Consider the following 22,704-nt stretch of genomic DNA (forward strand, 5'->3'; position numbering starts at 1 on the left):
CATAGTGGCTTCAACTCTCCGTCCACCTCCTTCACCTTCACCTATAACCTCTTTATTTTCTCCTCTAAACTTTTTTGTTTGTTAGCATCTCTATCCTAAGTCTTCTATCTACCTGCTTCCCTTTCTTCATCCATCGATTCATACAGAACTTTCATCATGTCCCATTTTTGTTTATTGTTTTGCTCACCACTTCCTCTGTTTTAACACCTTTCTTTTTCCACCCGCTTCTTTATTTACATTCGTAAAACTTAAATATTCACCTGGTGTCTCATTTTTTCTCTTTTTTGTTCCTCTTCCATCTCTGCCGTTTTTTTCTCTCTCTATCACCTCCTCCTCTCTCCCTCTTTCTCTCTGATATCCTCACCATCCCGCTGCCCCTCTGATATGAGCTCTGTTGGATGAAATAAATATGAGGCATGAGGTATAAATATTTATAGCTGCTTCGGCTGTATAATTCCGCGCGGCAGTGTGTTGTTGCACTATGTGTGTGTGTGTGTACATACATGTGAGATGTGTGTATGGTATATGTTTTCAGACCCTGGGCCAGTGCAGGTGCCAAGGCCACTGCAGAGATAAATAATTCACTGGAAGTTAAAACTTAAATTCACATCACTTTGATAAGACAAAGGGTGCACAAGGACAGCACAGACAAACACACACACATAGACACATACACACACCAGCTGGCACTGAGCATATGTGCCCTCACACATGTAGAAATAAATGCCTGTGAGTGCACATCCCTGTTACACACATACTTGACATAGATACTGTGTCACAGTGATACATGAAAACCCACACATGCTTATACTGTAAACATGTATATGCATGAAATTAAATGTGCACATTGGCACACACTGATAAGTTTACATGCAATTTTAACACAGAGACACACATGCACACTTGCCTAGTAGTCTGTTGAACTCAAAACACTGATGCGCACACTTAAGTAACTGTAAATGTAAAACTGTATTATATATATTGCTACTGTACTTAACTGCTGCACCGTCCTGTATGTGTGTGTCCATGCTTGCGTGCATTTATGTTTAACATACAAGTTTATGTCTACCTGTGTGCATGCATGAGCACGTGTGTTCTTTTGTGTGGTGGCGACTGTTTCCTCTTGTCAACCATCTCTGCTCTGTCTTTCATAACACACTACAGGCTCACTAGCTGCGTTACACACGGATCAAGGTACATAAATAAGTAATGAGAGTGATATGAGGGCCCCCCAGTTGACCTGGGCCTTAAATATTTTACAGTAGGGTCTCTCAGATGGTACCAGAGCCGACATACTGCTGTAGCTCATCTGTAAAATCTCCCTTCACAGGGCTCAACAGCAAGCACCGCCCTCTAAGGTCCAATTTAATAACATCCTCTGAAAGCTCGTCAATGCAGTCAATTTAAATAGCACTTTATAAGACTCTCTTTAAAATCCTATATATTTAAGATTAAAAGCTACTTTATGAGGCTTGTGTGAAAGTATAAGCATGGAGCCTTTGGGGAAATGGGACTTGCTATTGGGCTTTAGGTTGTAATCATTTTTTAGCATGAAACTCTGAGCTGTATTGATGCTTTTTGTAGGGTATTTGCATTTTGCTGTATGAATATTGGCTCCCTGTAATGTTGGCAATCAAGAAACTGAATACTTCTCTGCGGGTACATTAGTTCATCTGTCAGCTACTTCTCTTTGACTTTTATATTATTTTATTAAAGGAAGGTTTGGTGAGGCCGTTTTTTACAGGAACACTGCTTCACACTCACACAGTTATACACATCCACACATGGATGCTGGCGAGTACAACCACAGTGTAATCTGTTGAGCAGCTTCACTGGAGCAATTCAAACTTGAGTACCTTGCCCAAGGGCACCTCAGCAATTGTACTAAGGGAGGAGCAATTCCTGGTATTTTACTTAAGCTTAGATTTAGGCTGCTGCTGTCCCATCATTCAGGCCTAAAGTTTATAATAAACTTGGTGGTAACGTTTCATGCTAGACGCAGTGAAATGTGCAAAATATCATAATAATTAGTCATCAGAGGACCTTTCTGTGCTGTTTTGGGGTCCTCAGTTAGTCATTCAACAGAGCATTCAATGACTCAAGTACTCTCAAGGACTTTAATTACAAGAGAAGGACGCAAGACAAAAAAAAATCCTGTACGTTTTCTGAAGAGAATGGTAATGTGTGTGTGTGTGTGTGTGTGTGTGTGTGTGTGTGTGTGTGTGTGTGTGTGTGTGTGTGTGTGTGTGTGTGTGTGTGTGTGTGTGTGTGTGTGTGTGTGTGTGTGTGTGTGTGTGTGTGTGTGTGTGTGTGTGTGTGTGTGTGTGTGTGTGTGTGTGTGTGTGTTCCCTCCAGAAAGGAAAGGCAGTATTACACGTGCGAGGAACAGAATTCATTAGATTTGGATGTAGAATCTGTTTCGCTTTGACTGTTTTTATTGTGTTTTTAAGTCAAATTTCTAATAATTGTTTCAGCCATGGAATTAACCACATATCTCATAACCAAAGACAGACTGATATTTTTTATACTTCAAAACCAAGATGTTATAAACAAACTTTTCTCAATAACAGGCCCAAATTTATTTAATTTTAGAGTTAACTGCTTTCTGTGTCCAGTTTAAATATTAGAGACCTAAATTACATTGGCAACATACTTCAATGATGTTATGATGACAGCCTCAGGCACATTTTAGTGGTTTTGTGAGCGCTTTTATGACCTGTAATGCAAACAGTCTCTTGACCAGGCATTTATTGGAGACAGGTGTTTATTTGCTGGAATATGAAGCACATTAAAACAGGCATTTATAAGATGGCTCACAGTATTTCTGTTTAGAGTGGGGGTTTTTTTAGAGCAGGTATCAATGCAGTTTGCTCAGGATGACAGATTAGTATCATACAGTTTGCAATAAACCAGTTTTCCAGTTTCACTAGTGTTTGTTCAGTCAGTACAGAAGCATAAAGTGAGACGCAGTTTCTAGTGGCTTAGTTTTGCATGCTGTCTTGCACATTTGTGGTCTCATTTTTGTAATGTTGGTGTAGTCTGTTATGACCCTTTTAGCTGTCTTACAGTGGGCTTCAGTGAGTCAGCAAAAGAAAAAACAGCAACAGACAAAAAAACACCTCAAACAAACAACTGCTCAAAAATATTGGTATAACTCACATACTTTTCCAACCCATTACCTATTATTGTCAGTTCTTGGATTGGTAATATCTGTTTGCTTTATCGTCATCCAGTCTGGCAAGTCCCTTGGCTATGTTAATACCAATCATATAGAAACAGGATCAAAAAAGGCTTACTGCAACTTAAACAAATGTGTTGAAAGTAGTGTACCATGCTTGTTTGTTCACAGTTTTAAATCTTTTCTAGCTGTGTCACTAATGCATAACTTTATTATTTTACTTTTTTTTTTTATTTCACTGACAAGGGTTGGGGTTTCTTGTAGTTTGAATATGCGACTTCATGAGTCTTTCAATCTGGTTTTAAATGGGCAGTAATGGTCTGATGCTGAAAGAGGTGTAAATATCAGTACGGATGTGAGCAGAGCGGTTAGTGTTTTAACATGATTGCCTGTTTAACTTGCTTTTATGGTCAGAGCAGACCAAACTATCTGCCAGCATACAGTACAGTATCCACCCTCCTCTCTTTCAGCAGGGAGGCTTGTCCGCAGTCTGTAAATCCAGAGTACAATAAATTGAAACTAATTGGGAGGTTACACAGATTACAGTCAGCTGGGCGCACCCCATCAGTGCCAAAGAATCCATCACTTCCCTAACTGAGTTTCACTGTAAAGCTCTGAACACAATTTTGCCAATGCTTCCGCATGCTATAATTTTGTCCCAGCCATTATGGAATAAAGCTTCCCTGCTGAGCCCCCTGTAGCATCTGCAAACACATTTCTCAGACCTCCACTTACCCCTGGCTGGCCGGGCAATAAAACATAGCCAATTAGGCTTTACTCCTCACTGTGTGAAGCCCTTCTCCTGCTGCTGGGTGTTATTTGAGTCTGAATAACTTCCTTCCTGGCTCCCCCTCCTGAGAAGAGGTGGTTGGAGTAGAACCTCTCTACCTTACCTGTCAAATAGTGTGAAACTTCTCTGGAGGTGCTACTATCGCTATACCTGTTCATTAGTGGTGTATCCAGTATCACCTGTTGTTCAAATTGAATCATCCTGTATTTTTCATTTTCCACGTTTTAAATATGTACTGGCTTCCTCTGTCTACTGTTGCTGTCCTGTAGTAGCTAATGTTGCAACTTTCTAAAAAAAAACAACCTCCTATATAGCGGAATATTGAATATTGAATCATTGACAACCTCAAAACATCAGAGCATTAGTGAAAACATGAAGAGATGCCTAAATTTAAGAGACACAGACATTATGTAATGCCCTTTTAGATTCTAACAAAGTCAAAATGTATGGTTGATTACGTGTGTGTGTGTGTGTGTGTGTGTGTGTGTGTGTGTGTGTGTGTGTGTGTGTGTGTGTGTGTGTGTGTCTGTGTGTGTGTGTGTCTGTGTCTGTGTGTGTGTGTGTGTGTGTGTGTGTGTGTGTGTGTGTGTGTGTGTTTGCTAGATTTAATAAAATCTTATAGCAGTGATATTTAAGGAAAGTTTGAAGAATATCAGCCATATTTGGCCCTATCTTTTGGCTACGCGTATAAGTACAACATGTGGTGAAGAAGCATTGTTTTCCAGGAAGTTCAAAAGCCAATTTCATGGGATTTTTGAGTGGTAAAAATATAAAGATCCCCCGATCCAACTACTTCTCTCCTAATGCTAATTCCAATACCTACTGGTCATGACCCACTGCATTCAATTAATTGGGATCAGTCTGTAAGTTATAATGAGGCCATGACTGTAACGCATAACTTTTGAACTACAAGTGGAGATGTGTGAACTTTTTAAGCTTGTATATATTTTAAGTATTTTGTTATATCTGTTAGATCATTTGCATCCTTTGTACAAAGTGAAGCATTTTGTAGTTCTCAGAGTTAAGATGCATTTACCATTAATTTTATTTTAATTCCAAAGAGGCTGTTGCTGATTGTTATCCCTCCCTTTTAAAGAAATAAAGCATCTCTGAATTTCTTCATTAATGAATCAAAATGTGATATTTAAATCACAGTATCTTGGTAATACAGTATTATAATCCCTAATTACAACAAATGCATGTTCCAACTAAGTAAGCTACCTTGAAACAATGCGATGCATCTGGAATTATTTTGTTTTCACTTCAGATTAAAAACAATAAGAAGAAAAAATATATATATATATATATAATACATTTATATTTATATATACATACAATGTCATCCCATCCATTTGATAGATAAAATTTAAAAAAAAAAAACATCTGCAAATCAGTGCAGTACTTACATCATAAAAGCAGTTCCTACTTTGTACCTCAAACCTGTCCTGATGACTTCCAGTAAAAAATGTAAAATGTAGTCATGATCTCCTGTGTTTATAGTAAGTGCAGATACACATCATTTAGCAGTACACAAAGTAATGAGTAATACGTGTGAGGAAAGTGCTTTTGGCCACTGGTAGAAGACAGTATATATATATATATATATATATATATATATATATATATATATATATATATATATATATATATATATATATATATATATATATATATAATATAAGGAGCTGTGGCAGGAACAACTAGAAATTTCCAAAAGCTCAGACCAGTCTCTTCTTTAATCCTGTCAGGGCTTATGCATGCCGCATGCAAGACAGCCGATCCATGCTGTCTGGATACATTGTCAAGTGAGATTTTGGAAGCAATTTAATCCCTCCCCAAATCCTGTTTTGTTTGCTGACATGAAACAGTTTGTCCAATAAAACCTCAATCCAATGGAGACGAGGGCTTTGGAGTAATAAGGTTTTCATAACCAGGATTTGATCTTTAAATATTTGCTATTAGACATGGTGTGGTGTGTACATGGTTTCCTTTCAGTTTAATTAAACTGTGTGTGTGTGTGTGTGTGTGTGTGTGTGTGTGTGTGTGTGTGTGTGTGTGTGTGTGTGTGTGTGTGTGTGTGTGTGTGTGTCTGTGTGTGTGTCTGTGTGTGTCTGTGTGTGTGTGTGTTCTCTGCCTGTCTGTTGCTTTCTGTATTTTCCTTCCTCTTCATGTGCCTTTCCTGCCTTTATCTCTGCATGGACAGAGTGCATTAGGAAAGTGGGGAGGGAGGGGAATGAAAGACAGGAGAAAGAAGAAGGTTGGAAAAAGGGTAAAAGGAGAGGATGAAAAAGAGGTGAGCTGGATAAAAGGTAGTGCAAGAAGGGAGGGAGAAGGAAGAGACAGAATAGCAAAGAGAGGATGGGTGTAGATGAAAAGAAGAGGAAATAGAGGGAAAGGGAGTGCACATGGAAAAGAAAAGGAGAGTACATGATTGTAAAGGAATGAGAGGAGCAGAGTGTTGGTGTCACAAGGTTTATTTAGAGTTTATTGCTTTGGCACCGCTCCAGACGCCCTCCCATACTCCTCCAGGAGGCACGTCAGTGTGTGTATACAATATATATTATGCATATAAACACTTAATATGAACAGATACATAAAGAAGCTGTGAAAAGCTGTTTTACACAAACACAGATTAAGAAACTTATATGAAAAACATTCAGAGTAAGAGCTGTGAATGCATGAATACACGTGAGGAAAGCACACACACACACACACACACTTTTATACACAGCCAAAAACTGAACATCTGAGCTCTGACTGGAGAATGATGTTGCCATGGATCCCATATGGGCGTGGCTACAGTGTCTGTGACTGACTAGCGGGAGCTAATAAATCATGTAGTTTGTGCGTGTGGAAGTGATAGACTTTGGAGTGTGTGTGTGTGTGTGTGTGTGTGTTTATGTGCGTGCGTGTGTGTGTGAGAGAGAGAGAGAGAGAGAGAGACGGCTGCGAGCGCTGCACATCAGGGAGGGTTTCACAAAGCTTCAGTCTGCCGAATCCAGCTGCAGCAGCCTCCACTGTCTGTCTCCCTGTCTGACCCACTTTCTCCTCTCTCCTTCCTTCTCTTCTTTTTTATTTCCTCCGTCAGTCCTTTCTTCCTTCCCCCCTCCCTCCATCCTTCAGTCCTTTCTTCCTTCCCCACTCCCACCATCCTTCAGCCCTTTCTTCTGTCCCTGCATCCCTCCTCCTTCTACCTTTATACCATTCACTCCTTTGGCATGTCTTATAATTTGGACAACTGCCACGTCATTCATTTCCCCTTGTGTTTATTCTTTTCTCTACCTGACTTGTATCTCCTTTCTTACACACTCTCTTCTCTTTCTCTGTTCTCAGTTTATTTGTGTTTCACTGCCTGCCTCTCTTTGAATGTCTACCTGCCTTCCAGCTGATCTGTCTTTACCTACATAGACTTTCTCATATGCTATTCATGAGTTACCCATCTTCTGTTTTTAAACCCTTATCGACCAAGATCCAAATTCATTCTCACCTTTAGCTTCAGGTCCATTAAAAAGTAGTCCTGCTGATGCTTGGGAAAACATCGCAAGTAACAAACCCACAACATATTCTTAGTTCTTTATTGATAGATGATAGAAGTCAAAGCATTGATAATAAAGGTATCCACGCTTCCAAACAAACTGAACAAAGTCAATGGGGCTTAAATGTGTTGCTTTCAGTAACGTTTTACATGTACACAATGATTCCCTGCCTGCTGGAAAATCTTTGAAAAAGGTGCAAAAAACCCTCCTGACCTCGCCATGAATATGTCTGTCAGGAAACATGTTTCTGTAAGCATTTAGAAATAAATATAATTTGTTTTTCTTCTACTCAAGTTCAGCTCTACTGGAGAGTAAAAAGTGAGGTGATTTATATTTCCAGCAGCAGAGGTAAGATTGAAATCATCACAGGAATAATAGGTTAATAGCTGCATTTCTTTCTATGCAATGTAGAGCAAAAACCACTAAAGCAAGAAAAAAAAGAGAGACCTGAGATAGAAATTTAATATCACCCTCACATCCTGGCTTATTGAATCAAGATATTGCTACTACCTACCCTCATTGTGGTCATCCACTCACTGTACATGCTTATGATCTATTTTAGGTCGTGACCAGTAGTTAAAAAAACAAGATAATGCACGTCGGCCAATGTTTCCTACTGCGAGCAGTGTTATTACTCAGTGCTCTCACAGCGTCAGTGGGTGAAATCGAGTCACAGACTGTTTTAGGGTCCTCTGAAGGGCACTATGTGGGGAAGGTAACAAATTCACACCAAGCTACTTTATCCTCAGGTAGCTGATATTATCTGAAGGTCTTTACGATTCACAACACGAATATTTGTGTTCCCGCTGCCAAGATCTGCTTTTATGGCAGTGATTATTTCAGCCCACAGTATTTTATACAGTCTGTTTATGTTGTAGGGACTTGTGGAGACTTTGGCAAGCCAAAGCAAGTCAAGGCAAGCTTATTTCTATAGCACCTTTCAAACATAGAGATATTTCAAAGAGCCTTACATATGGCATGAGATAACACTGAAAACAGTATGAGAAGGAAAAATTAATTAAAATACATAAAAAATGTAAATACAGTTCAGGAATTAATAGCATGTTCAATTTTAAAAAATCTGCAATGAAGAAAAAGGTCTGTCGCCTTGATGTTAAAAAGTTACTGTTAGTAGACATCACCTCATCTGAAAGTTTGTTCCAGATGTGTGTTAAAGGCTAAAGGCTGCGTCACCGTGTTTTATTTTAATCCTCAGAACAGTAACTAAACCAATTCCGGAGGATCCAAAAGGTCTGGAGGGCCTGTAACAGAGAAGCGAACCAGAGATGTATTTTGGCCCTAAACCGTTGTGTGCTTCATAAACAAGCAATTGTATTTTACATTGATCCTTTTACACACAGGTAGCCAAACAGCGATTTGAGAACTAGAGTATTGTGTTCTTTCAGTTCAGTGTTGTGAATCAGCTGATAGCAGTCTGATATCCACTTCATTCAGCCTGCCAAAAGGAAAATGTTTCTCAAGGTCCTGTTACACAGAGATCCTTTAGTGCTCACCGAAAATTTAAGGTGGTTATTAAAATGTTAAAATCAATGTTTATATTTAGGTCTGAGGCCATAAGTTCAGAGATTTTAAAATGTGATTTTAATTATAAGCAGAAGTGATTCAAGTTGTGGCTTGATACTTTTGACCTTTCTTCTTTGGCACTCTTTTGAATACATTAATGTAATTGACTTAGTGCAGGTAGCAGTGGGCTACATAAGTTCTTCATCACAGGTCTGTCATATGGCACCAATACATGTTCAGTAGGTTTATATGTCTCTGGTGTTTGCTTGTCCACCAACTATGATTAAAACATATCTTATAATGTGTGTTATGGTTGCAGTATTTGACAACCATGGACTAAACTTCATTTTTTTATGTATTTAAAGTTTATTTGTATCAGAACATGTATATAGCATGAACTTGTGCCAAATACAACAGCATTAATAGCCGAAGCTAGCTTGCAATGCCCGTCCCAAGATGGGTTGTTTTTGCCTCTGAAGCTGCAGCAAATTCACCAAATTTACGTCTGTTAGACAGGTATTTATTTTCACTCATAAATTCGTAATGTTGTGACAGATGAGGATGCTAGGTGTGGGAGTTATCTAACTGTCTCTGTAGGATCATGAAAAGTATTTATGAGGTGCTGCACAGGCTTTTTGTTTTGACGGTACAGGTCACAGGGGTGTTGTATTTTTGAGTGAGGACTAGTGAGGAAAACCTTTCAAGGCATCTTTTTGTACAGATGTGCTACAGAACGTTTGGAGATGGTGTCTTACTGTAAGTTAGTTGGAGGTATTTTGATTTTGTTTGACATATCAGGCAAAATCGAATGGAGAAATCTTTGCTAAGCAATATTCCAACTCAAAATGCTGATTATGTTTGTCTAACTCTAAACAGTTTTTATGCAATGCAAATGTTACATGATGCTGCATCATTGTCTTTGCATATAGGCAACAAAGATTCAACCAAACAAAAAGATAAGATAAGTATAAACCACGTGGGAACTATTTTCCATGAAAAGTTATTGAAACTCAACAGTGAAACAGCAGAGGAAAAGTTCTTCTCTTCTGCCTCTACAGGTTTCTCATTATTCATGACATAAGTGGTCAAGTTGCCAGTGAAGATAAACACATCGGGTTCAGTAAAGTGCAGCAAGACTTGCTGTCGGCCATCAGGATTTAATTTCCCCCACAAGTTCACGTATCACTGATGATGATGCAGGATGACAGTCGCCTAAAATGTCTAGTTAATGAGTCAGTGCATATAACTTGAAGCTCACTGTAGAGCTCTTGGTTCATTTGTTAAAGGTCAGCTGAACATGAAATAGACAAGAAATACAAGGCAGGTGTGAAAGTAATCTTATAAAAGTTATATGTGAGGGTTGTATCAGAAGCATTTCATTCCCAACTACACAATTAAAGATACGTTTCAACTTTTAACCTTCAACTAAAAATGTTCAACCACAAGTTTTTAACTCTTAGATGTTTTGACGTCACCTCTGTGATGTTTAGCGGCCAGGTAACGCCACACAGTTTGCGTTGATTGAATGATTCTTTTGTAGTTGTCTTTTATAGTTATTGATAAAATGCAGATGTGAATAGCAACACACTCCCACTAATCCAGACGCTGTAACTAATAGATGAAGTACACTTGAGCAAAATGTGACAAATTGATTAACTGTTTGGACTTGTAATCACAGCTGAGCTCCTGCTATATAACGAGCTGTCTGCATTTAAGTGCACACTCCAGTTTAATTATTCCAGTTAGGATTCTCTTGTTAGTAATTAACCTAGGCCTCTCCATATTGGGTTTGGTGTGATATTGGGCCAATTAAAGATCAATCCTGATCTTTAGCTGGCTGCTTCCTCACTGTTCCATCTGTGTAATTCAGGGCCAGTGAAAAGTCGATGGTGCTCATTAGTAAGCAGCACAGGTTTGAAGTCAATATGCTGAGAGCTGAGGGGGTCAAGTCAATATAGATCTGGAGCTTGAATTTGGTTGGAGAAGTAAAAAAAGAAAGTAAGAAAGAAAGAGACTGTTATCTCCTTAATTTCATTTTTTGCTTCTTTTTCTCATTGGTATAATATAAAGTGTCTCTTTTGTCTAACTGCCTTAACTGTATCTCTTTCTCACTTTCTACCTCAGGTCAGTATGTCTTCATAGTAATTTACCACATGTGCGTCATTTCACTTAAGTCAATACCATGAAATCCATTTGTAGTCACACACACTTAAACACACACTCACTCACTTGGTATTTCTCAGAATCACACACACATTCGCCTCAACATACTGACACATGTTCCTCTTTTCACCGAACACACACACACACACATTCCCTCTCTGTCCGCACTGGATTTATCTCTATCTCAGAGATCAGTTCAGGAATTAGTTCTGACGCACCTCCTGCCTTACTGCCCGGAGCAGTGCACACTCACACTCTTTCATTCGAATAAAAAGTCACTTAAACTCCACCTCCTAATGGAGAGATAGTGGCAGAAATACTCATTAACCAGTGTATATTTCCACCTGTTTTATATGGAAGTTTTGAAATTGTGCAACAAACAACTTGCGTGGAAATATACAAAATTCAAATCTTGAATATTTAATCTTTGAATGTATCTATTAAATGAATAAATATGTCAGTGTAAATGCAGCACTGACATATTGTTGCCAAATGGCAGACAAAAACATCAAAAAGGTTTGTGTGGATAGAGGTAAATAAATGAGTTCAGCATAGTAGCATATGTCATATTATGTCAAGCAATAAAATGCCTTGATATGACAGTTTTATCCAATCTGACCAGTGTATTGGTAGGATCAATACTGTCAGCCAGTATTGACTTATTGACTATGTGCATCAATTCATTTTTCTTAAGCTTAATGTTATTCTCTCTTACATGTGATTTTATACAGATTTTATTTATCATTAGTTTCCAAGAGAGTGCACTGTTGAAATTGACTGTTAGACTTACTGTAACACTTATCTTGGTTTAGGTAGGGTTCAGACCGTCAACAGCTCCGGATTTCCTAGATTGTAATTCATTGTTTCACCAGTAATTTAAACAATAGGCCCCCACCACACAGCCCCTTGCATTGTTTTAATGCATAACTCAACTGTAAAAATGTCCTGGCCTCAGTATCTTTATCACAATACTTTAATGCAACTCTTGAACAGTCAAATGTGTGCTTAAAACCAAATATTAACTAGATTTTATGTTTGTGTGTCCCCAAATAGTCAGACTAAATAGGGATTGTTGACCTCTTGAAAATGCGCTTAAAATGTATGCAAAATGTGGATTAAAAAGTACCCAATTTACCTCTCACCCTATCTCTCTCTCTCACACACACACACATACACACACAGGACTTGGTGCCCTGCTGCCAGACACCTGTTGATGTAATTAGTGGTTGATGACAGCTAGTGTTCTGCTGATCGCTCTGTGTGTGTGTGTGTGTGTGTGTGTGTGTGTGTGTGTGTGTGTGTGTGTGTGTGTGTGTGTGTGTGTGTGTGTGTGTGTGTGTGTGTGTGTGTGTGTGTGTGTGTATGTGTATGTGTATGTGTATGTGTGTGTGTGTGTGTGTGTGTGTGTATGTGAGATTTGTGTATCTGTGTGACAGAGAGAGTGTGTGCTGCCTATTATGTATCAACATGCCACAACCTGAGGGACAGTGAATGACACACACACACACACACACACACACACACACACACACACACACACACACACACATATACACAAATGCATGCCCAGGTTATATTTTTACTATAAACATAATTAATATATATCAATCTTAATGTGGTGTAATGTTCAGATTACTGTCCAGCTATTTGGACAAATTGTATTTTGATGGATATATGTAGTTTGTGTATGGTAATTAATGTACATGTTAGTGTGTGCTAGTGTGCATTGATTGTAAGAACAAGACTGACTTAATGAGTGCAGAGAGGTGATAACACACGCTAACCTAGAGAGAGAGACAGAGGAAGAGAGAGAGGGGGAGAGAGAGAGAGATATCGACGGACGGTGTGGTATGGGAGGCATTGGTTTTGCTCAGCACAGTTAATACACTTGTAATGCTGATTATCTCCAGCCTGTCGTGTCATGGATGGATGAGAAAGAAAGGAGGTGGGTTCAGTCGTTGAGGGATTAAGGGAGGAGGGAGAATGGATGAACCAATACAAGAAGTGGTAGATGGATATAGAGAGTGAGTAAAGGAGGAATTCATCATTCAGGTGTTTTTGTTTTCTTGCATTTTCGATAAGGTTCAGCTTTTTTGTCATGTTAGTTTATTTAGTTATTAGTGTATATTACCATAAATGTTCCACAATTGAGTCCATTAATGAACTTTGCTATTTTTATTTTATTACTTCAATCTCAACCAGTGTATTAAATGAGCTCTTTGGGTCACCTGACAAAAGGCAAATGACCTGTCAAGTTTAATTTACACTGGCCAAAATTACTAATGTCCATTTTTCACAAATATGTCATATTGACTTTGTCACAACCAGCCGTTACAGCAAGTGGCCATTAACAAGCATATCAACAACAACAACATACCACCTGATTGGTCAAGAAAAAGGACAAAATAAGTCAAAGGAGACAGAAATGAATTTACTAGATTGTGTCCATTCTTCTCTGAGATCAACATGGCTGACTTTGCGAGTTCGCAGCATTCCTATGAAAGTGGCTAATGCTCAGCGGCCCAAGAAGCCAAAAAGCTGATAGTGAAACAAGTCAGTTTGTGGGGGTTTTGAGACTCAAAAACGTTAACGAGCTGATTTACAGACAACTCTTTCATAATGTACATTTATGGGGAAAGGGGCCCAAAAGCATCATATGACATTGTAATTACACAGTTTGGCCGCTATGGTAGATTGGCTTCAAAGCCCGGCACTGTTCCTGGCAGCTTGATCTGCAGGCAATGTCCCCAATATTATTGTAGAGGTTGTCTGTCCATCTCTGTTTATAAAATGAAATCCAATTAATAGTAAAAAGGGAGTGTTAGTATTTCTTCAGGCTGGTGGACATAGCCAAAGACAAATAGTCTTCCGTGATAACCACAATTGTAAAAATATTGACACTTTTATAAACAGCAACTAGAATAACATTTAATTTTATCAGAAGGAAAACAGTGAAATCTCATCTGCTCCCTTGTCCTGACGCAAAAGTGCTGTTTTCCTTTGGTTTCATTGTTTCTTTGTCAGAGACACACTGTACGTAACTGAAGCTTTCAAATATTTTTGTTGAAAAGTTAGTGAGACTGAGTAATCTTTGCTGACTTATCCACCAGAGGATTTAACTGCCTTTGGTGCAGAGCCTCCCCGTGTAGACTGTGTGGAATCTTCTATTAAAACAACTTCAACGCCAGTGCATGTTCTCAGATTTGTGTCTGGAGGTGAGTATGTCTGAACGAGAGAAGTGCTACAGTGGATAGCAGCTCAGGATAAATGAAGAGACTCTGACAGAGATGGGGTGAAAAGACAGATGGGGTTCAAGAGAAAGTGAATAGTTGGACAGAAGTACAGATGGGTGGATGGATGGGAGGGAGGATGAAGGATTAAGTTGTGGAGGAAAGAATGATAGAGGAGAGCATTTGTAAAGGGCAGGAGGCTCTAACAGACAGAGGAGACAGCGTGAGCAAATGTCACAGGCTGTTTGTGCCAAAAAGGCAAGAAATTCAATTCAGGTCATTTTATTTCAATTTCATTCCTTCCTTGTGACAAAAATCTGGTTCAAAGAGAGGTGCTAACATTAAAAATCCCAGTTAAGTATGGAACAAATAAGTACAACATACACTTTTGACCTCACTGATCTTTTCAGAATTAACTATATAGTGTATAATATTTTGCAAAATTGGTTGAAGAAGTTACATTTGAGATAGATCCAAACATGTACAGCAGTTTTAATGAAAAATGTAATCATAACTCAATTATGAAATATACATTTGAATGTTAAAATGCCACTCTAACGGTCTATTTTTCTAGGTTTGTGGTTTATATTTTGGCACACGTTTGTTGGAAAATTGCTTTTAACATCTCATGCTTCTAAATGTTTGTCCTTGACTAGAATTTGTTTGCAGCAAAGCAAACAAAGTAAGAATGTCTTAAAATTCAACTTAACTTTTCATATAAAATGTCTTGAGGATATATTTAAAACTGCAAAGCTTGAAAGTTAATTAAATCTTCTGGGTCTTTTGTTATCACGACTTACAAGTATCCAAAAAAATGTAGTGGAAAATGATGTTGGCTGAACAACACCCATGAGTTAAAGAAAGTCATTAAAGGGTCAAGTAGAAAATTCTTTTTGAACAAATTTAATTAACTTGTACATTTGCTGGATTATAAAAGTACATTTCCACCAGCTATGAGACTTTACAACATTTGAGATTCATCCTTTTTTAAATTTAAATTAGTTTTGATTCATTTTCAGTATTCTCATTTGAGAAAAGAAAAGTCTGCTCAGCTCTTAGGTTAGCCATCCATGGAATCCAGAGTTTGGAGGAGTCAGTGAAAAGTAAAGGTAAAAGGTGAGAGCAAAAAGTGGAGAAAAAGTAAACCAAAACAGAAAGATTCAACAGAGTGATACTTCCAACTCCCCTCCTTTCTCATTGCTCTTCCTCCTCTTCCCATCCTGCTCTCTACTCCCCTGTCATCCGTCCAGGCAGAGGTATTTGTTTTTGAAAACGGTATACACATACACACACACACACACACAGAGTGTCCTAATCAAAGCCAGGCTCTGCACATTGTGTCCCAGTTGAGCGGCTATTTTTATCTGCAGCGCTCTAACAGGGATGGAATGGGTCAGATAGGCCAAGCTGACGAATCCATCAAGACCAACAGATAAACGGTCAGCCTGCTGGACAGCCAATGCACACTCAATACACACACATGCACACTTTCGCACACACACACCTACACCTACACACATGTACTGCTCAAGCAAACAAATAAACCAATTCTGTTTCTTTATCGTGAATGTTAACTCACACAGTCCTTTCTCTCTTCCTGTCTCTTTATCTCTCACTTTCCAACACACATACACATATGTATGCACACACAGAGGTACTTTTAGTCTGATATCAGTAAAATACTTTTCTAGAATATATGTTTATATCTGTATGTCCTTGTTTGTTCTACCTCTTTAATACTTGAATCAATTACAGCCTACACACACACACACACACACACACATACGTACACAGTCTGTCTTGTCCCATTAGCACCATGGCAGATCCTCAGCCTCACACATGCAAGATGTTGCTACACGCACAAACACACACACACACACACACACACACACACACACACACACACACACACACATACACACACACACAGATGTTGTTAGAGACACATGATTACTGATTTGCTGTTGTGCAAGAGATCCAATTGGCAGGGATCCAGTTTCTGGCTTGTTAGTTTGGGACTCAAGTGTTCTGGCTTGGACCCAATTAGTACCTCCCTCTCTCTCTGGTTACTTTATTGTCATGACTGTGTGTTGGATATGATGTGTGCAGTATATCCACAGCTGTACACAGATGGTAAATCTTCACAAAAATTATGTTCTATACATTAAAAAAAATGTCAGACCATGAAATATTTGTGTTACACATAAACTTGTGTGTCTGTTATAGCTCTTACTGTAACTGTTTGCATTTAAACCAAAATACAGCAGCACCTATGAGGACATTAAACAGCTATAAACCTGGGCTGTGTTGTACATGGTGTTATAAAAATATTTACAGAAAAGTAAGGCTACACATTGTACAGATGTGGTAGGCAAATGGCAGCCCTACCAACAAATGAAAGCTGATTTTTTCTCTTTATAGATTACATAAAATAATTTATATGATCCTGAAATCTATGCAAACAATGCAAACACAATACATTTTCTCATTCAAGTGGATAGGAAAGATCATACATACAGTATATATAATGATTAAAGAAAACATTATCAGTTTATATATTATAGTATAGTATAGTATAAACAGGATTATGAAACCGATAGAAGGAGCGTTCCGCGTACTTCTAGCATTTCTTGAATGAGACATACAGAAATGAATGGAAAGTTAATGTTGGTCTGATAGAACATTGACTCTTTCTCTCTCCTTATAGCTGTCTCTTTCCATCACTTTCTGTCCCTCACCCCGAGTTTCAAGAACTTCTGATGTACAGAAACTAGTGGAAGTTTTTTCTGCCAGTACTTTGAGCTAACATGTGTATCTACTCTCTGTAATTGTTACTTTATCTGTAGGTGAAATTACTCTGTAAGCATTTAACAACCACAGCTGTTACACTTGACAAGATCTTTCAATCTGGTTTGCTAACGCTTCTACACTGGTTGACTTTCTCTCCCTACCTGTCTCCCCATTTATCTATTTCTGTCTTCTTATTACAGTCTCACTCTGAGTCTATACTTGCTCCCTTTGCTTCTCTTATATGTTACCAATTCAAAACATGCACACATTTACAACCACCACTTTTCTTTGAACTTCCATATGTGCTTCACATAGACATGCACACACACACATACACATTAATCTCTCCAGCTCTATACTCTCTATTCACACATGTACACACTCATATACTGCTTATAGCACCATGTGATAGTAATTTGGCTGTATGGAGGAGCAGGAGGGCTCAGCTGGAGTTTGTGCCTGAGTGGAAGAAGAGTCTAAGATCCAGTTTATTGGCAGGAAGCAGAGAATCGCCTCTTCATCTCATTACTGGATGCACATAAATCTCTGATGTTATGTGTTGTTGCTCTGATCTTTTTTTAACCCTAAGATTTTTCAAAAGTTCCATCTTTTTAGAGCCAAGAACAGAGCAAGACTGTTATGATTCATGGAGTGAATAATGATTAAGTCACTTATACAGTTATTCATTAAAAACAATATAAAGCAATATACGTCTTTTCTTTTTTTTTGGTCACACGGAGCAACATTATCATTGATGTGATGTTTCTTGACCACCTGATGGGTGTAAATCCAATAACCACTTTTGATTTAGCTCTAGTTTGGTCTCCTCCAATTTCTAGACAAAAATATCTGGCTCTTTAGCCAATAAATGTTCCACTTTCTTCATCACATTATTCAGTGACTTTGTCTGTCTGACTTTGGTGCTGATCAGGTACAGTAGGGCTGTCAGACCTTGTTCGGTTTATGAGAGAGGTGAACCGAACAGTTACTATGCCATAAAACCAAAACAATGAACTTAAAGGGGCTTAAAAGGTCTACAAAGCTGCAGAGTTTGGTGGTAAATAGAGCTGCAAAGATAAATCGATAGGTTTATCGGCCAAAAATGAATGTGCAATTCATTTGATCATCGAATAATAATTTAAGTCATTTTTTTAATCAAAAATGCCTGCTATTTGTATCTTCTCAAATGTGAGGATTTCAGGCTTTTCTTTGTCATTCGGGATAGTAAACCAGAGCTTTGGACTTCTGGTTGACAAAACAAGCTGTCACCTTTCACTCTGGGAAATTGTGACAATCATTTTGACACTCCTAAAATGTTATAAACCAAATGACTAAACAAAAGAGAATCATCAGTTGCAGAGCTATGGGTAAATTCATCATTACCAGCAGCTCCTCATAATATAAAGAAAATATGTATTTCAATTGTCTTAGCTGAGCGTGTCTGTGTGTGTGTGTGTGTGTGTGTGTGTGTGTGTGTGTGTGTGTGTGTGTGTGTGTGTGTGTGTGTGTGTGTGTGTGTGTGTGTGTGTGTGTGTGTGTGTGTGTGTGTGTGTGTGTGTGTGTGTGTGTGTGTGTGTGTGTGTGTGTGTGTGTGTGTGTGTGTGTGTGTGTGTGTGTGTGTGTGTGTATTATGATGTTGTTTATGTGCCTGTAAACCTCACTGTCAGGTTTATGTTTGTCTCAGCACTAAATCATGACGCGATGCAACAAGATGAAAGTTGCTGCCCTTCTTACACCAATGATCTGTTGTGTGTAACAACGATGTAATGTGTTTCAGGTGCGTAATCTGTGCTACATGGTGACACGGAGGGAGAAGATGAAACACACCCTGTGCGACCTCCAGGAGAAGATCTTCCACCTGCAAATCCAACTACTGGAAGAAGACATGGCTGGAGGTAAGAGAACGTGTATGTGTATGTGAAGTTCTTTTCTGTGATGGTTTTCTAATTCCTGGGGGTGTGACGATACACTCAGCTCGAAAGACAATACGCGATATTGTGTTCATGAGAACGAGACGAGATATTATTATATTTTTAAGAAAACTTTAAAAAATATTTTTTACTTGACTAAAAGTCACAAAATGCAAAACAATTCAGGTACATTTTTAAATGAATCATCTTGTAATGAATGTCAGTTCAGTTCTACTTTCTAAGTATGAATTATCATATGCAGTATGCAATATGCAAGCACTGTAAAAGCTCGACCCCACCGTATAGATAGATATTTAATCGATATTTATGGAAATTACAATCATAAATATCAGAATTATATACAATCACAAATACCAAAAATGAAGTATGATGAATAGAAACAATTCCAGTATATAAATATAAATGAAATAAAGAATCAAATTATAACATACTGCAAACAAAAACACAGAAATCAAAGTAAATTGTACAAATCCCATTTCACACAAATACACAAATAAAACAACATAGGTCTACTTATAAATGGTGGTTTATTTGGTAGTGTGAATAATTTTACTTTTTGCATCATTAGGCTACCATAGCCGCACTCCCCCGCTCTTCCTACCTCAGGCTTTCAGTGTAGAGACCTGAGGTCAACCTCCCCCTGCTCCTCTCCTCATCTCCTACTTCTGACTGTGAGATCTTCGCAGCAGGTAGAAGCTGTTATTTCACAAACAAGAACAACAAGGTTAATGATCTCGTCACACCCCTACTAATTTCAGTCCCCTAATCACTAATATAAAACCTTCACCTTTCACCCACTTCGGCACTGTAGTCAAGGCCGCCAACACACACTCTGTCCACCCTAAATAAAAGTACAATTTGGAAAGCTTAAGTGCTTAACAGTTACATCCCAAACCCTTGTTGACTGAGTGTGGTGGGTGGACAGGTTTGGAAATGGCCTGTCATCATTTTTTTCCCAGTAGGCCATACTTGACAGCTGCACAGCAAAGAACACTGTCCACCATCACCATCCACAGAAATGGAGCTCGATTTCCCATCTCTACACAGGTGATTGACCCTGATGAATTTCATGCAGCTGCTCTGCTCTGCAAGTATGAATCTAGCTGTTTGAGTTGATGCTTCTGTTTTGGCTCGATTTCTTCTGAAAAAGAGTAGGGAGATCACCAGATTAACATTTTTAGGATTTATTATTTCAATCATTTATACATTTATTTTTCACCTTCCTGGATTATAAGCATTATTTTCATTTCACATGGAAACAACATTATATCTCATACATTAGCTTGAGGCATTTGTGGTCCTTGTAAAGTCATGATTGTTTAATGATACTAAGAATTATTTAATATTATTTATGTAGCGCCTATCTAACAGTATTAAAAAGTGCATAACAAATAATGAACCAACTATACAAAGCAGAGAGTAAACAGAGGCAAGAAGATCAATAATAGTAGAATAATGAACTTAAAATGATATATGAACAGTACAGTTATAAACAATTAAGGTACTGACTGATCCATGCCTCTTTAGTAGACTGTTCGAGAGCCCGGGGACTTCTCCCATTTGGACACCAATCTGGACCTTAGTTCATCTAGTAGGATTGTATTGACTGTAAGGACCAGGTCTGGTGTACATGGGGTCAGTAGTCAGAGGCCGGACTTTGAAAAAGCCTAAAAATGTTTCAATAAATTCTTAAAATCAATTCTACAACAGACTGAGATGTCATACCATGTATGAAATGACAGTGTGTAATATCGGAGGCGTTTCTAATTGTGATGGACCTACAGAGAATTACCACCTTTCAGCTCATCGTTTAGCTGAACATAGTGGAGCATTTAGTGGCCAAAGATGGATAGAGGGACCAAAACAGCTAAAAAAGAGCGAATATTGGAATTGTATTTATCAGAAACACTGAACTGCAGCTGAATGATAATGTTGTTTTGTAACTGCTGGATCTGTAAAAAAAAACAACTTCTTTGCTGATAAGTTCACCTTAAAAAAGTGATAACATGTCAGTGTTGTGACTTGTTTCTGCACTCCCAAAGTGATAAATCATATCATCCAGGTTTAAGTCATTAATAGATAGACAGAACCTTATGTTAGAAATCTGTGTCGGTTTAATTAATTAAGATTGAACAACTGTCTAAGACTTTTAGCTACCAAATTCAAATCGACTGCCAGACTTCTGAGCTGTTATTGTTTTAATAATGATGGTGAACTGTAGTGTATTAGTGAATCTGAGTTATAAAGATAATTGTTGAGTATAGTAGTTAAGAAATGACAGTGACCTGTATCTGTTTGTAAGAAAAGATGCCAATTGGTTAAAGTAGTCGTGACCTGCAGCTGGCATGATGATGACAGCGAAAGCTTGTTGTCATGGTAATACCAGTGATGTCTTGCTGGCAGGGTAATGATTGTGTGTGTGTGTGTGTGTGTGTGTGTGTGTGTGTGTGTGTGTGTGTGTGTGTGTGTGTGTGTGTGTGTGTGTGTGTGTGTGTGTGTGTGTGTGTGTGTGTGTGTGTGTGTGTGTGTGTGTGTGTGTGTGTGTGTGTGTGTGTGTGTGTACGCTCAATTTGTGGAGCTCCTCATTCCCAGGGAAGGCTGCACACACACACATCTCTCTGCTTTCAACTAATCTTACAAACACTTTCACTGTCGCTTTAACTCCCTCTGTGTTTCTCTCTCTCTCTCTCTCTCACACACACACACACACACACACTGCAGGACTCCTGACTCGGCAGATTGCTGCCATCAGGTACTGGGAGCTGTGCTGCTGGCACTAAACAGCCATATCTATTCACACTGCCACAGGAGTTAGATTAGAGAGGATACTTGTGTGCTTTTGTGTGTGTGTGTGTGTGTGAACACCAGCGAGTGAAGGATGAGGTTGTCTTCCATAATGATTTGTCTTGTCCCTCACCTTGTATCTACCTCTTTTCTCTGCCTCTTTTATCTTATTTTCCACTCTTCATTCCTCTTTATCCTCTTCTTTAATCAATTTTCTCCTTCATCTGTTTCTTTCTTTCTCTGTCTCTCATTTGGGGTGCCCTCAAAGGCTTATATTTTCCTCGTCTTTCTTCCCCCTCTGTCTTATTCTGGCTGGTCTTGCCTGACACCCTGTGTGCATCAGTTGTTTCCTCACTTTGTTCTTTTTTGTTTTTGTCCTTCTGGCTTTTCAATCTGATTTTAATCCTAAAACAATGTTTGAGATCAAAATGTGACACTGAATGTAACTAAAAAACATTGATTCAAGTTTTTTAGACAATATTATTGGCAAATTGTTTTCAGGTGGTTATATTGCCAGGGTCATAAAGTAAGGTAAGCAAAAAATTATAAATCCTGTCATATAAATGCCTCCAAATGCTGTCATATTGACTTTCAAATGCATATTTACTCATAAAATAGAGAAAAATATATTCTCAGTCTTGTGCCGAAATCAGGCGACACAATATTTTTGTCTTTCACAATGGTCACCATGTCACAGATTAGGCAATCATAGTGCTACAAACTGGCAACACTACAAGTATGACCCCGATCAGTCATCATTCATGAACTTGCGCAAGTT

General features: G+C 38.5%; 1 protein-coding gene across 1 annotated transcript in view; it reads left to right on the top strand.

The window, feature by feature from the left end:
* The window catches only part of jade2 (jade family PHD finger 2), a 186,587-nt gene that overhangs the window by 137,280 nt on the left and 26,603 nt on the right, over positions 1–22,704 (top strand). Inside the window, exon 11 of the mRNA XM_062433828.1 lies at positions 18,989–19,106. Coding sequence (XP_062289812.1) covers positions 18,989–19,106 — 118 coding nt within the window. The remainder of the gene's footprint in view (positions 1–18,988; positions 19,107–22,704) is intronic.

Source organism: Scomber scombrus, chromosome 14, assembly GCF_963691925.1.
Source record: "Scomber scombrus chromosome 14, fScoSco1.1, whole genome shotgun sequence".
NCBI lineage: Eukaryota > Metazoa > Chordata > Actinopteri > Scombriformes > Scombridae > Scomber > Scomber scombrus.